The following is a 17,579-nucleotide window of genomic DNA, read 5'->3' on the forward strand; positions in this document are numbered from 1 at the left end:
AGCACAGAAGATTAAAAGGCTTAAAATGTATTTTAATAAGTTGATGCTGCATTACTGCTCCATTTTCCAGAAAAACTCCAGAGGTATCAGGGACAAATCAAACATGGTACACCAATTAAAAAAATGCACAGCGTAACTACCTAGGATAGGCAAGGCTAAGAGCTACTGTCGAACATTCAGCATACAGCAACCCTGTTCCCAAGATTGTACTAGGCCTATCAAGAAAAGCTGTTATCGGCAACATCAGACACAAGACCGCCATTCCTGGGTCGTCCCTACCCAAGAAGGAGGAGGAGGCAAGTTAACACAAGATTTTTTTAAAAGATATACTAAAATGAAAATCTCTAAGAGAAAATGTCTTCCTTAGGACATGAAGGGATAATATATGGGATATAACAGAACCGTATGTATGTTATCTGTGACCTCTGCGGACATTTGCCTGAATTCCCACCTGGGAGTGAATACAGTGATGGGGCTAAATTCATTGGGGGATGTTGGTGGGTTTTGGGGGTATATGTGGCAGTGTCTCTGGGGTTGGGGAACTTAAGAATGAAAAAGCAAATACGACATGATAAACAAAGAATGGAATGATCAAGATTAATGGGGGCTCTAACTGGATCCACTCTGCCATTGTTCCCTCCCTCCCAGGCCCTCAATAATCAATCGCATGAGATTTCAGGAATGCACCACACAGATATGATTAAATGATATACCATACAGAATTCATTTGTTAAATATTGCCCCTCCCTTGCCCTCTGCCTCCAGCATACTCCCTAGAGTAGTACAGGCAGGGAAGACCTAACTATTGGGAGGAATCCCTAACACTTTTCCAGGGTAGAATTCCGGCTAGTCCAAAAAGGGTCCTTTCTCTTAAGGGTTTTGGGGAACTAGACAATGCAATTTTATTAGTAACGGCGACGTTTGTTTGGAGCAAATTCAGCTCCAGGAGCTGCTCGGTTGAATGCAGGAGGGGTTCCACCAATTGCCCCTATTCCTTCCATTGTAGCAGCTTGGCCGAAGCGTTCGGTAGTTGGTGGGGTCTTAAAGGGAAAAAGAGGAACATTACAATATAACCTATGTCCTAAGCTTCCCACCCATGTGCAGCCCCTCCCTTGGAGGCCATCTCCACCCAATTTTTCAAGGCTCCTGACGCTGGGGGTGCTTTAGCCTGTTTAAAACTCTGTGGATAGATGTCCCTGAAAGAAAGGTCGCCTGGATTACAGACCCACCCACCCACCCTACCTTTCACTTTCGAGCCCTATTCTTACTGGCTAAGCAATATCACACACTAAATTCCTAGGATGGGTAAACTCTACCTACATTTTTTGTCCTGAACTAGCTACACGGACAAGGGCAGGCGACCACTGTTCAAGCAACCTGAAACTCATCCTGTTTTAACATTTTTGACACGAGAACTAAAACTACCTCAGGATTGTATGAACCATAAAGACTTTTGCATTCACACCTATTTTATGTGATAACGCCTAGCCTTCACTGCCTTCTCGACAAAGAACCTGTTCATCCAGGGAAGCAATGGACAGTAACATGGACCTATCAGAGGCCTCTGCTTACTCCTAATAAAGTATAGTTTGAGATTGGGTTTGCTCAAGATTCAAAAATAAAGATCTCAAGGTTACATTTAATGGGTAACAGTGGCTCTGAACACTGTTATCTATAGCAAAATTATGGCAGGCCGGGAGACTGTGGAGGCAAAGTCCTTTCTTCTCTTATCACCATTTAGAGTTACTCTAAGGCCCCACATTTCATTACCAATCCCAAGGTTCCATCTGGCATCATAGTGGCAGGTCCTGGAGGAGCTGGGGTACCAGCAGGCACAGGAGCAGGGGGCATGGCGCCTCTGTTATTTATGCCCATAGCACCTAAAGCAGAGTAGTGTGATCAGTACAGGAGACAGATATTGTCAGTTTCTTTCTGTTCTAAAGGAAACAATTCAAGATCTTTGGGCTAAGACATGTTACTCCACCCACCCCCCCAAATGATGCTCCCAGAAATGTGAACTACTTAAATCTGGCCTATATGAGATAAGCTACATAGTTCAGCAGAGATGAGACAAAAATGGAAATCAGAGCCATTAACCTCCTGATTCCTTACCTCCCATAGCCATCTGGCCCATCCGTATCTCCTGCTCTCTCTAAAAAAACAAAGAAACACGCTTTGTGTCTAAGACAGCACTGGATTCTACCATAATCCACTAAGGACCACACACTAGGGGAAGTAGATAGTGATAACACATCCCAAGTGCACTGAGACCAAGCTGAGGAACACCAACAGCTCCTTGCAAGCTATGCAGTGAGTTCAAGACCAGCTAATGGGACACAAGTCAGAGCCTCCTCTTAGGTATAGGAGAGCCGAAAGGGGAAAGATGGCTCATTTCTTCTACAACTCCAACCTATACAACTGCAAGGACAGCAGGGGACTCATCAAGGCGGCTAAGGAACTGGATATACCTCGCCCTGCAGTCACTAAGCCTAAACTGCACATTCTGGGCCCCATCCTAAATTGTCTGTGGGGCAAAAAGAGCTCTCCTTCAAACCTTACCTTTCTTTCCTGTGAATTCTTTCTAAAAGGAATTGCACAGACTGGAAAAATTGATCATAACCTGGTATATTGTGTAGCCCTAGTGGCAGACAATTCATGGTGGTTTTGTCATATCATGACTGGCTTGGTACAATGTGGGCACAAAAAAGATATACCGCATCAGGGAAGGTTCCCTTGAATCCTTCCTGCTGTCTCCGCATCATTTCTTCCTGCTGTCTCCGCATCTCTTCTTCACGGCGCCTGCGCTCCTCTTCCTGCCTACACAGAAAATTGCCAAGATATTTAAGCAGAGGCATCCCAGAACTTGAGCAGATAATAGGGGACTCAGCCAAAGGGATCAAGAGCCCAGTGAAAATTATCATAGTTCTCCAGAAAACTCAGTGTTAAATGTGCCCAGCCCCAAAGCAGCCCAGATATGTCTCTTGGGGGAAAAAAGTTCTCCTTTCCCAAAGGAGCCTCATGAGACCAGCATTCAGCTGCTTTCCCTTTGGGGTAGCCCTGAATAATTCCCAGAACAACAGGCAGCTGAAATATCTCCCTTCCAAAGGGAGAACTTCAGAAATGGCCAGAAATGTTTGCCAATACACTTACAAACGCATGAGGTAGCGTGGTGGTAGGAAGCATTAATGAGACATTACCTTTTAGAGTTGTTGTAGTAAAGGGGGTGAGAAGGGTTACCTGAGCTCCAGTTGCTTTCGTTTTTGCACTTCTTGGTTGTGCAGCTCTTCCATCCTCCGAAGTTCTTCTTGACGCCTCATCAGATCTAGAAAAACAACATACTGATTGAGAGTACTCTTCATTCTCCTCATATGGGCCCAAAAATTTTCCATAATTAAAGATCTAGGAAGCAAAGGGGATATATAATCCCCGAGTGGCCATCCGAGGTATCCAGATTCCAAAAATAAAGCCAAACCTATTATTTCCTTTCTCCACAGAATCCAGTATTCTCTGCCACATCTCCAAGCTCATCTGCCTACCAAGATCAACAAAATATTTCAGAGAATAAAAGTAGAGGTTTAGGCCGTTCTCTACTGATTGATACAAAGAAACTCCGGAAATAAACTTATTTTGGTTCTTTTTCTAGTTTTAAGACGTATAGGCCTATACTCACCCTGCCTCATTAGCATGACCTGGTGCTCATGGCGAGCAGCCTCCATCTCCATCTCCAGTTTCTCGCGAGCTTCCTTGATGTTGCGGTCCACTTGGTCCTGCTGCTGTTTCTCCATTTCAATAAGTGCCTTCCAGCGCATGGCATACTCATACTCAAAGGAGCCAGGCTGTGCAAATCTAGGTGGCTGCTCCCGCTCCCTAAAGACAAGGTTCCTGGGTTACTAAAACTGTCCACTATTCTAACTATGCAAGGCATTCCCCCTGAGGGCCAAGATAATGGCTACCAGTGAACGCATATAGCAAAGGCCTGCCTCTTTTACACATCCTTTTACAAGCTTCCTTGAGAACAGACAAACACCCAAAAGGGAATCTGCCAGAACTACATACTTGTGAAATTGCTGGTTCTTTATAACCAGCTTCTCTGGAAGTCCCTCTTCATCATCTAACTGGTCCATGGGCTCCACAGTCACAGGCCGAGGAAATCTGGGAAAAAGCAAGATCAAATTATACCCTGCACTAGGCTCCCTCTCTACATCTGCCACTGACATGAAGAACTAGTTTTAGAGATCAGGACTACACAATTAACCCTTTGAAGGGGTTTTATACCTAGTCCCAAGTAACTAATTCTTTTTAATAGCATTATATGGAACCTGGGGTTGACAGGATCAAGTCAAGCTTCAGATCTCTGAATGTAGCCTTAAAAAAGATGTTCAAAGAAAGTAGATACAGTACTTAAGTGCAGCCTAAATATCTGGGTATCTACAGAACTCTAGACAACAACTTGGAGTAAATACTAAGATGTTGCATGCACAAAACTACTTTCAGAATTATAAAACTTCAAAGGGGAGATTTAATACTGATTACATGACGACCTGCTGAAGGACTGAGAAAGTTTATTTCTTAATCCTCACACTACTTGCATTAATTTAAAATTGCACTGAAAACCCTACTAGAAAGCTGAATTAGTATCAACAGTCTTTAAATGAACAAAGGAATAGGGTTCCCAAAGACTAACTTCCCAGACCACACAAAAAAGTAACTATCTAAGGTCTATTTCTGAAAACGACCCCTCACTCACGTAGTTAGCAGAAAGGAGCCTTCACTGCATCTGTCCAGAGCTTTCCGAGCAGCTGGCTTCCCTGAGAATTCAACAATGCCTTTTCCAGAGGGCCTTCCTCGATCATCCACAATGACTACAGCCCTTTCCACCTGGCCGAACACAGAAAAGGCTTCCTCCAGCAGTTCGTTGGACACATACTGAGGAAGGTTTCTAACTGTAAGGGATGCACTATGGCAGGCAAAGCGCACGCGCAGCTGCTTTCCACGGAGTGGCATGTTGTCCAGCTCCACTTTAGCAATCTCTGCCAGAGTTCTTGTTTCCTAGAAAGCAGAGGAAGTTAGAATAATTCAGTTTGAGAGAACTGCACAGTTATCGAGAGTCTAAAGTAACACAGCTCAGAATGCCTCAAAATAACAGGAGTATGGCTGTTAAGTGTAGTAAGAAACATGGATCAAACTGGGAGAACGGAACTATATGTTTCAGTTAACTCTTTGGTTAGTGTAAGTGTTCTGATGGCCTTGCAACAATCCAACTGGTAATCCTGAAAGTTAGCAACACTTACATGGCCATTGGTATCACAGGTTATTCTCCCAAGTGGTAACAGATCACGTGGACAATGACCAGCCTAAAACCTACCCTTACAATACAGTAGCTAAAGTATTTAAATTTCAGCTAGCTATATACAAGTTACCAGAATCACTTATATCCTCCAAGAGGCCTCTTTAGAACCACAGATCTTGATGGGACCCCCTTCACATCACTGAAGAGGAATCTGAGCCCCAGAGAACATGACTTGCCTATAGAGTCTTAAGTGAGTGGTAAATCTGGAAGGAATACTAGTTCTGACCACATCATGTTCCTCACTTATGGAGACAAATAATGCCTAGAAAGGTGCCCCCCATACACTCTACATGTTTCCTAAATCAGATTAGATTTTTTAAAAAAAGATCTACACTTAAAAATAATTAAGACATTTTATGTTATATGTTTTAGCATAATTACATTAAAAAAAAAAATAGATACAAAGAGAACTGTCGCCCTGGCTGGCGTAGCTCAGTGGATTGAACTCAGGCTTCAAACCAAAGCATCGCAGGTTCAATTCCCAGTCAGGGAACATGCCTGGGTTGCAGGCCATGGCCCCCAGCAACCACACATTGATGTTTCTCTCTCTCTCTTTCTCCCTCTCTTCCCTCTCTAAAAATAAGTAAATAAAATCTAAAAAAAAAAAAGAGAGAGAGAGAGAGAACTGTCCCCTCATGGTTTTAAAGAGTCTTAAATGAAACAATACATGTAGTAGAAGGGCTCTGGGAATAAATTATATAAACTTTGACCATTACTAAAATAAAAACCTTTTCCCATTTTTCCTGGGGAGAAAAACCTCTAACATACTAAAATATTTCTGAAGGGTGGTAAATAGGGGAAGAGTATATGTAAAACAAGATGAACTGTGAGTTGTTAATTCCTGATGTTGAGTAATACGTGCAGGTTCAATATACTCTTCTGTCTACTTCTGTATGTTAAAAATTTCCTAATTAAAAAAGTTCCGCCCTGGCTGGCGTAGCTCAGTGGATTGAGGGCGGGGTTCCGAACCAAAGCATCACAGGTTCGATTCCCAGCCAGGGCACATGCCTGGGTTGCAGGCCATGGCCCCCAGCAAGCACACATTGATGTTTCTCTCTCTCTCCCTCCCTTCCCTCTCTAAATAAATGAACAAATCTTTAAAAAAAGGTGGGTGCCTTAAACATGCATCTAATGTGCAATTTAAAAAAAAAAAAGTTCCAAAGGGCCTACTTTAGCCCTAGTATCTTAGGCAAATAAACCTATATTATAATAAAAACCTATGAGGTTTTAAGAGACAATCTGAGAATTATTTACTGTCTAATTTTCCATACCCATCATTCCCCAGCTTTGTTTTATAAACCTACAGTTGCTTACCAAGCGGATAAAGCCAAAGCCCTTATCCTTATGAATGAAGACTTCGCCTGCCTTCCCATATTTCTCAAATAGTTTCCTCATTTCCTCCTCAGTGATGTCAGGAGGAAGATTGCCCACAAAGAGCCGGCTACGCTGGGTGAAGGTCTTCTCTCCTGGTTTCCTAAAATTCTTCAGGTCAATAGTCAAGCCTTCATCTGAGAGAAGACACATAGTCAATCAAAGATTGAGGAAAGAGATTTACAGTCATTCTCAAAGAGCTACAACTACTGCTAGATTAGGAAACCTAACTGCTATAGGAAAACAAAACACCATTTCCCATTGCAATCTATCCACTAACCACTTATCCTTAAATTGTACCTTAAGACTCTGAAAGCAGTATCAAGACATCTGGGGGCAGGGATGGGGGATGTCTCAAAAGCTCTACTGTGGGCCAGGACCCAACCTGGACTAAGTCATAGACAGAAAGACAATACAGGAGCTATTGGCTAAAGAGAAAATTATGCAAGTCAAGGAATTCATGTGAGAAGGGACAGATTTTTAAATGTAAAACATAACTGCTCTATTCCCCTATCTCACCAATCTTTATAACCTTAATAGTTCCCATTCTTTCATGCTTGGGGATAACAGAGTGTAAAGAAATGAGTTAGCAAAGAGTACTCTTTGTAGAAATCTCTGGAAATAAAGAGGGTTGAAGTAGGTTCTAGTCTTAGAGGCATACCACAGGTGTTCAAAGTTTGCTGAACAACTGGGAACATACCTTTAAAGACTTTTCACCAATTAAAAAATGGGCTGGCACAGGCCCCAGGCTGAAAGTGTAATAATTACTCAGTACCAGACTACTTCCCCATTAAGTCTTAAAGACTTGTTCTATATGTTCCCTAACTACCAGTCATCTGATTATCTCAAAGAAACTAAGCTGAGGTAAAACACACAGACATCTGTTTAGCAGTAAAATGTGTAAACACAGCAAAACAACCTAAACTCAATTGCTATCCTATAACATGTCTGCTCCTTGGTTTCAGACAATCAGCCTTTTTCTATCTTAAGTAGTATTAAGAGGTAAACAGAGAAAAGAAAAACAAAGACCCATTTTTTAAATAATCCAAAAGACTAACCTAAAATCCAAGAACCCATTCCCAAGAGGGAACCTATGTCTACCTCATCACTTAGCATGCACTCACTCTGGCTGCTGGCTTGTTGCCCATTTGCAGGTATTGTTGGTGGCGGTGGCTGCTGCTGCTGCTGCTGCTGCTGTTGCTGCTGCTGCTGCTGGTGGTGCGGCTGGTGGTGATGCTGATGATGCTTCCTTGGAGCATGGTTTTGCTTCTCCAAGTTAAAGGTTTTATTGCTCTGCATTTTTAAACCCTAAAAATAAAATATGAACTGTCAAATACATTCAATGCTAAGAATGCAATCACTCACCTTCGCTACCCTGGCTTTTGCCAAACCCAAACAATTGGTTATTTTGAATAGTGTGGCAAAGGAGTACATTAAAAAATATAATATTAAAAACAACCAGGCATTAACAGTTACGTGGCACATAGAAACTAGACAAGTACCAGACCAGAAGAGCTTATACTAGGAATGACTTGCAGTATTTGCCCATTCAATAATTTTACACATAATAGGGAACTACCTTCCTAAAAACACCTACCCCCTAAAAATTGACCCTCTCATAATATTAAAGCACATTAAAAATATAACGATAGAAACAGATTCTAGTTATCACAAGGACAAAAATTAGTAAGCCTTGTTCTTCTCTGGCACCTTGCACAGTTCTAGCCTACACTAGATACTATGGAATGAACAGCAGGAAAAGTATGGGCTGTAGAGTTAGACATACTTAGGTCCGAAGCATGGTCCTAATACTAGTCATGTACTACTTAGTAGTAAATTACTTCTGCATCAGTTTCTTAAGCTATTATAAAGATACCTATTATAACAAATACCTACCTCTCGAAGTGGCTATGTCTACTAATAAATATGTGAAAACAGTAGTTCAAGTACTGGCATATAATACGCACTCAGTAAATATTGTTGCCAATCACAATAAAGATAAATGGCTACCAAAGCAATAAGAGCAACAAATTAAAAAATAGATATACAAACATAAAATATTAAATTCTGTCATTTAAAAATACAAATAACCCTAGCTGGCGTAGCTCAGTGGATTGAGCGCGGGCTGGGAACCAAAGTGTCCCAGGTTCGATTCCCAGCCAGGATACATTCCTAGGTTGCAGGCCACGGCCCCCAGCAACCGCACATTGATCTCTCTCTCTCTCTCTCTCTCTCTCCCTCCCTCCCCTCTCTAAAAATAAATAAATAAAATATTTAAAAAAATACAAATAAGATTAAAAAACAAAATGAAAAGTCTTGGTACAATTCAGACTGAATTCCAAAGTTCATGGTTTTGACTGCAAATTTTCTAACTGATCGGTTTAACAAACTGAGGACAGACTTTGGCATCCAAAGACAGTTCTTTTAGTAAATGAAATGAAAGGGCAAAGTCAATTCTAAATCCTTTCCCCTAAATACAAGACCCTGTAGTCAGAATTCAGCTAAAAGAAAGATACAGAAAATGGTTTTTTTTGTGAATACTGTGTTAACATTATATGATTTCTTTACAATAGTACAACTTATATTCCATGCAATTATGAAATATTCTATCCAAAAGTTGTTTTATAACAAAACAGGTAACAAGAGCTATCAAGATGTTCATATTCTTTAACTCAGATGTTCCTAGAAATTCACCCTAAGAATGTAACTTGAAAATCAAGGACACCTGGACAAAACCAAGGAGTGGGGGATCAGGGGTGGGAGGTGCGGATGGCTGGGGTGGGTGGGGGGGAGAATATTGGGGAGAAAATGAAGACAACTACTTGAACAACAGTTAAAAAACAAAACCAAACAAAAAAACAAAACCCCTGGCTGGTGTGGCTCAGTGGATTGAGCGCACGGGCCTGCAAACCAAAGGGTCATTGGTTTGATTCCCAGTCAGGGCACATGCTCAAAAGCCAACCACACATTGCTATTTCGCTCCCTCCCCCCCATCTCAAAAAAAAAGTGCATTTATAGACATTAGGGTAGAACTGTAATCTATTCTTGAAGGATATTTTTCAAAGTTATTTGCACAGTAAATTCTAAATATGTTTATTCTATTTCTGGTTCTTAAACCACATAATATCGCAAAGTCATAGACAATTTATTCCAGCATTTAAATTGTCAACACATAAATGGACTTAAATAAGCTGGGTTAAAAATAACACACACCACACACACACACACACACACACACACGAAATATCCACTGCAATGGCCTTTATGGTAACAAAACAATAAAAATGACTCATATACCCAAAATTTGGGGAAGAGTTTTTAATGAATTATGGTATGTCTATACAATGGAATGTTACATAGCATTGAAAATTATGAAGGCCATGCAAACATGAAAAATGCTGATGCTTTAAGAGGGAAAGGGTTTTTTTTAAAAATGCATGAATGTAGACAAGTAACAAAAGGTAGGCAAAAATGACAACTGTCCTGCTCGTAGGTTATTGATTTTTTTTTACTAACTTTTGTTACTAATTCATTCAACAAATAAATATTCACTGGATGCCTATTTGCTGGGCACTGTTCTAGGTGCTTTGGGTGCATCAATGAACAAAGCAAAGATTCCTACCTTCTGGGATTTTACCCTCTAGTGAGAGACAAAACAATACACATAATAATTAAATTACACAGTACTTAAGAAGAGGTGTTACCAAAAGATAAAGAAAAACAGGGTGGTGGGCAAAGTGGATAGGGAGTGAGAGGTAGAAGATAGTAATTTTAAATAAGAGCTGTGAGGTAAGCCCCACTAGAAAGCTGACATTTAAACCCAGACTTGGTCATTTATGTCACTTCACCAATTTTATGTTTCTCATTAATATGCACTTATGACAAAATGCTTCTTTGTTATGTAAAGACCCAGTACTAAAAAACAGTCACTGTTAACATTCTGGTATATACCCTTTCAGGGATATTTTATAAATAGGGTATTATAAAAACTATTTGTAAATTTATATGACTATTTCATAAGAGTTTTATAATTCCATTTCTACTTTATAACATATGACTGACAGTTTTCATGTCTCTAATCTCCTACATTGTTAATGGACATGGTATTCAGCTGCCAACCAAGCCACTGTTGTGTTGGACACCTGAGTTGCTTCTAATTTTTCACCACTATAAACAATGCTCATACCTAAACCTTAGGGCACACCACGGAGCAAATATTCCTCTCACAATTTCCATTTTTGCTTCTTTACCTTCCAAAACATACATTATCAGTTCAATGACTGTAATCATAATGCACCATTGTATATTCAGCTTTTATTTCTACAATGTCAACATAATTATAATTTTTAACAGCTACATAAAGCTCAGTGGATTTACTAAACTATTGAACGACTCTACTATGACACATTTAGGTTGTTTTCAACGTTTTCTTATTATAATGCTGCAGTAAATATCTTTTGTAGGTTTCTGCTTAATTATTTCCTTAGGATAAAAACAGAATAACTGAATCTGTGACTCTTGCCACATAGTGGCAACCGTTTTGTCAAACAGTTGTAACAACTTTAAATGCCATGAATAGCAGTTTCACAGAAAATGGAATACCTTTTTTAAAAACAGGAAATCACAATTTAAAAGTAAAATACACAAAAGAAATAAAAACATGCAAAATTCAAGGTCTACCACAGCAACAGTTGGAAACAGGCTAAAGTGGGCATTAGAATCAGATCTTTTCCTATTTGAGTTCCAGCTATTAAACACCTCTCCTTTCCCTATTTGCCAAAGTGACCTATAACAGAAACTTGAATTACCTTCACAGTCATTTCTTCAACTAGGTTTTCTTATCTCTGGCTAGAATCCAAGGACCCTCTTACCCTCCATTTACATCTTACCCACACCTGATTGTTTCATTTCAAAAAGGCCATTTTAGGGGTGGGTTGGGTGGAGGGGGGCAAAAGGGAAAAAACTGGGATAACAGTAATAGAGCAAACAATAAAGAAGAAAAGAAAGGCCATTTTACAACTTCTTAGTAGGAATGACCTTCCTCTTTGAAAACAAAGTACCAGATGTTCTAAACCATTTAAGATCACTTCAAGGGAGGTTAGTTTAGAATTTAGAAAATGTAGCCTGGTAGTTGAGATGATAATACATGATATTTATCAGCCATTATATGTCAGGCACTGTGCTAAATCTGCATTCTCATTTAGTACTCACAACTATTATACTTCTGAGTAAGAAAAATGATGCCCATCCAAGGTCACACAGTATGATGGGGCAGGGAAAGGAGAATCTCCTATTCATCACTGACACCACAAGCTTTGTAAACAAACTCACTTCAATTTCAGAGTCCAACTTACTAGACATGTCACCTGACTTCTGAGCCTCACATTCCTCACCTGTAAGATGGGGGTAACAATATCTAACTCGCAGGGCTGGTTATTTTAAGGACTAAATGAGATCACATACATAGCAAGCACATGTTGGCTGCCACTACCCTTATCTCTACACATTGTGGGTGCGTAAGCTAGACAAATGTCATTAATTACATTCTTTCTCCACTCTTCTGAATTATAGCAAAAATCACGTGTATAACCAAATTCCCTGACTTTGTGTTTTTATTTCCATAATGTTAATCTGTATAATCCCTCCTTCAGTTTGTCATTTCCCAAGCAGACACTCAATGGTGAACACTAAGTAATGAATGAAGTCACCTACTCCTGATGATGGCCACCAATATAACTTGGAAATACAAGCAGAAATTTCTCAGTAATAAATCCACTGCCCCCGAACCAGGGGACCTTTGCGAAGAGAACAAATATCACAGCAAGGATTTCTGTCCAAAAGACAAACCTGGATGAAGGACTTGCTTGACAAAATATGTATTGTTGGTTTAGAAAGACTGGGGATATCAGGCACAAATGTTTAGGTACAGGACACCAAGTACTATATCACACATATCTAAAATCTAAATTAAATGTCCCCTTAATTTTCAGGATAAGGTTCAAAATTTTAAGTGGAAACAACAGGGAAAATCTGGTAAAAATCCACCAGACTGAGATGGCCTCCTGGTTATGAACCAGCCTGAAAGCTGTCGAATACACTGACATGGTAAGGTCCTTTCAAAAAATATTCCTAAGAGTTACTAGGACCTTACATTTAATAACAAGTTGGGCAAAGACTGTATAAATCTAGCCTGTGTCTCCCACCCCCACACCAGTTAGCAGATTTATCAAATTAAAATGCACAACAGAAAAATTTTAATTTACGACAAAAAATGCATTTTTGTGTGTAAATCCCATGCAATGTATAGTAAAAAACAATTCGCTATGTGAAATTCTATTTAACGGGACGTCCTATATTTTATCTGGCTACCCTACACCTACCTCAACCTAGATTTAAGATAGCAAAGTGCCTCCCGGGCTTCTCTAACCTTGACTTCTGTTAAGAACACAAAGAAAGGTGTCACCTTACGATAACCACTTCCCCAAGTAGAAAATACTCGTTTAAAAAAATCCATAAAATTAAGTTTCATTTTTTGTAAGTGATGCTACACATGGGTCGAGTAGCTAGGCAACAAGACTTAAAAGGGCGGGGGGAGGGGGGCCCCGCATACACGAACTGGAGGAGGAACGCAGCGGGGTCCTCGCGAGCAGATGAACTTCCCAGCAAAGAGTTTTGACAAAGAAACATCGCCCGGGGGGCCCAGTTGCTCATTCGGAATTCAAGGCCTCGCGAGGCCGAGGGGAGGAGCGCCCGACAAAGCGCCTCCTCCTTCTGCCCCCACTCCAGAGCTCTGGGATGATAGACCCCACACCCTCAGACCCAGGGAACTTACTGACAGGACTAATATTCGAGGCCACATCGCACAAAGAAACGCGGAGGGAGTCAAGTTTGAGTGAGATAAGCCCCCGCGCGCAGGTGGACTGGTTAACGCGTGCAGCGGCGGGGACAAGGCCTCAAGGGGCCTTGGAACGATCCGCCAGCCTCCCTCCAAATCTAGCCTTGCCCCAACCTCTTCCTTCAGCGCTTGTCGCGAGAAATCCTACTCCTCTCTCAAAAGAGAAATAAGTCGTCCCCAAACTCACCCTCTACCGACTGTTCTTTCCTCGGAGTAACGGCGACGCTACACGGCCTCTACCGTCCCAAGAAAAGAGCGCGCGATGGCCGGAAACGAGACGACGGAGCTCGGTGCCTCCCCAGGGACACAAAGTGGCATTCCCGATTGGTTATGTAAACTGCCAATCAAGGTTCATCTTCAGAGGCGGAATCAGTTTTCCGCCATTTCTAAGATCCTATTGGTTGCCGAATGCGAAAGACTTAGGTTCTGGTGAACGACAGATGGGGACAAAGAGCGAGGCTTCGTACCTAATGCGCATGCGTTAGTTGCGTCCGCTAGAGGCCGAAAAGGAAGGGGGGAGGGGGATGGAAGCTCGGAAGGAGAGATGTAAACGGGCTAACGGAAAGACTGGAAGACCAAATGATGGGAGGGGGAGAGGAGGCGGGGGAAGGGAGAGAGAGGAAAATGGAAAGAGAGGGAGAAGGGAAGAAAATGTGCGTATTAGGCGTGCTCTGAGGCTTCCTGCACTGCGCCTGTGCAAGAAGCAAGAGTAACAATGTCATTGTATTCGGTGTCACAGATCTAGCCTTTTCCTACTGAAAAAAAAAAAAAGGCCCCGCCATGTTTCTTTTTCACACTTCCTCATTAGGGCTTGCATTCTGACACTTCATACTTCTTCAGGTTTCTGGGTGCTTCGCCTGCTGCCAGGTCTGCCCATGAAGTCCAGCTGAAATAATCATCACTATGGTTGTGGTTATTGTTACGGTTATAAAAAGGAGGGGAGAAGGATGGATGCCCTATTCTCTGTGATTACATAGAATTGTAGCCAGGTACTTATTTCCATGGTAACCAGGAAAACCAGCAGTCCAAACACCACTATTGTTCCCAAGATTTACAGAGATTCAACAGGTGTCATCATTGCCATGGGGACATTGTAAATCTCCAGGTCAGACTGATTCCATATTCTGTAGGACACCAATCGGGTAATCACCTTCATTTTTCAGTAATGCCTAACTAGCCCTGTGGTTAATCAAGGGCTGGAAGGCTCAGTTGATAGGTGTTTGTAGTTAATTCTCACTAATTAACTAATTCACACTGAGGGTTTCAGGGTGTCCCAACTGGCTCCACTTTATGTGGGGACATAGTGAAGTAGACCTGCACTGTCCAATAGAGCCTTCTGCGATGATAGAAATGTTCTGTGTCTGCTCTGTTCAGTACAGTAGCTACTGGTCATATGCGACCATTAAGGGCTTAAAATAGGACTAGTGTGACTGAGGAACTGAATTGTTAATTCTATTTCATTTTAATTAGCTAAAATTTAGTCATATATAGCTAGTGCCTACTATAATTGGGCATACTATCTAGACCAGTGGTACCCGAACTTTTTGATAATAACACCTGTATTATTAAAAAAATTTTTACCTCTATCTCTTCTGAAAAAGACATTTTTCCCTGCCCATGGAAAAAAAAATCAAACAATACTCAATATCGTAAAGACAGAAAAGTCTCTCTACTCATTCCACTGGTTACAGTTATGATTACTTTCTTGTATTTCTATTATCTATATTTTTACTGTCCTGGTCAAACAGAAATGTTTATACTTCTTTATATATGTATGATTAAGCTATACAGTTCTGAGTCATGGCCTCACTGAAAAAATACTTTAGCTGTCTTTCCATATAAATACATAAAGATTTATAGGGACTTTTTAATATTAAGCACCACATGATGGTTTTTAGTATTCGTTGTAGGAAAAAATTATTAAAAAGGTACTATAGATTCAGAAGTGTACACCATTTGTGTATCTCCTCAAGACAATAACCACATAGGCAAAGAAATGTTAATGAAAACAAATAATTTCAGTACTGTCAGCAAATAAATAACAATAGCATATTAGAGGTAGAGCGGTAACTGAAAAGAACGAGGCTTTGCTTGAATGGATCAGAAATGGCTTCGCAGGAAAGAGCACCTTTGAATTGGGTCTTAACCTAGAGGTTGAATTCAGACCCGTAATTAGGGGGAATTAACTACAAAAACCTATCAACTGAGCCTCCTAGCCCTTGATTAACCACAGGGCTAGTTAGGCATTACTGAAAAATGAAGGTGATTACCCGATTGGTGTCCTACAGAATATGGAATCAGTCTGACCTGGAGATTTACAATGTCCCCATGGCAATGATGACACCTGTTGAATCTCTGTAAATCTTGGGAACAATAGTGGTGTTGGACTGCTGGTTTTCCTGGTTACCATGGAAATAAGTACCTGGTTACAATTCTATGTAATCACAGAGAATAGGGCATCCATCCTTCTCCCCTCCCCTCCTTTTTATAACTGTAACCATAACCATAGTGATGATTATTTCAGTTGGACTTCATGGGCAGACCTGACAGCAGGTGAAGCACCCAGAAATCCAATGAAGTACGAAGTGTCAGAATGCCAGCCCTAATGAGGCAGAATGGCCTGTGCTTTAGGGAACTTGTCATGGCTCAAGAGAAGTGGGAAGCTGAGTAATAGGAAATTAGACTAGAGAGATAGGCGTGGGCCAAATCTTTAAGGGCCTGTACCATACTTCTAAATTTGTCCTTTAATCTGTAGGTGATGGGGAGACATTGAAGGGTTTTTAAAAAGATAACATAGTGTCCTTTCTGATTATAACAGTAATATAAAAGTAATGTATGCTTTTTTTAAAAGATTGTATTTATTTATTTTTAGAGAGGGAAGGGAGGGAGAAAGAGAGAGAGAGAGAAACATCAATGTGCGGTCGCTGGGGGCCATGGCCTGCAACCCAGGCATGTGCCCTGAGTGGGAATCGAACCCGCGATGCTTTGGTTCACAGCCCACGCTCAATCCACTGAGCTGCGCCAGCCAGGGCAAAGTAATGTATGCTTTTTGAGGGAAAAACTTGAAAACACGCAGAAGTATAAAAAGCATCATAATCCCACTATGCAGAAGTAACTGTTAACATTTTGGTATGTTTTCTTCCAGATTATCTATCACATATATGCACTTGTATGTGTGTAGGGGGTTCATATATATAGATACAAGTAGATACATAAAGAGACAGAGACAAACAGACTGAAAGACAGCGGTAAAGAGAATAAATTTGTTCTGTGTATGATAGGTTTGAACTTCAGAAAGATCACTGTATTTATGTCTAAAGCTGCTGAAAATATTGCCGCAAACTCAGTGGCTTAAAACAGCAGAAATTTATTCTTTCATAGTTCTGGAAGCCAGAAGTGTGAAATCGAAGTGTTGGCAGGTGTCACGATCCCCCAGGAGACTCTAGGGGAGACTGTTTCTTGTCTTTTCCAGCCTGTGGTGGATTCCGGTGGCATTCCTTGGCATATGGCAGCATCACTCCAATCTCTCTGTCTTCATGGTCACGTGGCCTTTTCCTTTTTATGTGTCAAATCTCCCTTTGCCTCTCTTTTTTTTTCTTGTCACTAGGTCTTATTTTTTAGCACTTTTTATTGTTGTACAAATACAGTTGTCTCCATTTTCCCACCACCGCTTTCTCCCACCTCACCCACTCCCACCTCCCACCCTCAATCCTACCCCCTTTGGCTTTGTCCATGGGTCCTTTATACATGTTCCTTGATGACTCTTTCCCTTCTTTCCTCATTATCTCCCTCCCCCATCCCCTCTGGTTACTGTCAGTTTGTTCTTTATTTCAATGTCTCTGGTTCTATTTTCCTTGTTTGTTTTGTAGATTAGGCTCTATTTATAGGTGAGATCACATGGTAGTTGTCTTTCACCGCCTGGCTTACTTAGCATAATGCTGTCCAGTTCCATCCATGCTGTTG

At 41.0% G+C, this 17,579-nt stretch overlaps 1 protein-coding gene across 1 annotated transcript; it reads right to left on the reverse strand.

Moving 5' to 3' along the window:
* Positions 1 to 11: 11 nt before the first annotated feature.
* NONO (non-POU domain containing octamer binding) lies at positions 12 to 13,934 on the reverse strand. Its single transcript, XM_028522320.2, has 11 exons — positions 13,804 to 13,934; positions 7,846 to 8,029; positions 6,665 to 6,858; positions 4,748 to 5,049; positions 4,057 to 4,152; positions 3,671 to 3,867; positions 3,238 to 3,322; positions 2,715 to 2,817; positions 2,113 to 2,152; positions 1,771 to 1,880; positions 12 to 1,040 (listed from the first exon to the last, which is right to left on the reverse strand). The coding sequence occupies exons 2-11, from the start codon at positions 8,018 to 8,020 to the stop codon at positions 906 to 908; spliced, it is 1,437 nt and encodes a 478-aa protein (XP_028378121.1). The 5' UTR covers positions 8,021 to 8,029; positions 13,804 to 13,934; the 3' UTR covers positions 12 to 905.
* Positions 13,935 to 17,579: the final 3,645 nt, after the last annotated feature.

This window comes from Phyllostomus discolor, chromosome X, assembly GCF_004126475.2.
Source record: "Phyllostomus discolor isolate MPI-MPIP mPhyDis1 chromosome X, mPhyDis1.pri.v3, whole genome shotgun sequence".
In the NCBI taxonomy this organism is placed as follows: domain Eukaryota; kingdom Metazoa; phylum Chordata; class Mammalia; order Chiroptera; family Phyllostomidae; genus Phyllostomus; species Phyllostomus discolor.

Coding starts and splice junctions, on each gene's coding strand:
- NONO (XM_028522320.2), bottom strand. CDS start 8,020: ATGCAGAGCAATAAAACCTTTAACTTGGAGAAGCAAAACCATGCTCCA. Junction 5,050..6,664: donor GCTTTGGCTTTATCCGCTTG/GTAAGCAACTGT, acceptor TCTGCTTTCTAG/GAAACAAGAACTCTGGCAGA. Junction 1,881..2,112: donor GGGCCAGATGGCTATGGGAG/GTAAGGAATCAG, acceptor ACTCTGCTTTAG/GTGCTATGGGCATAAATAAC.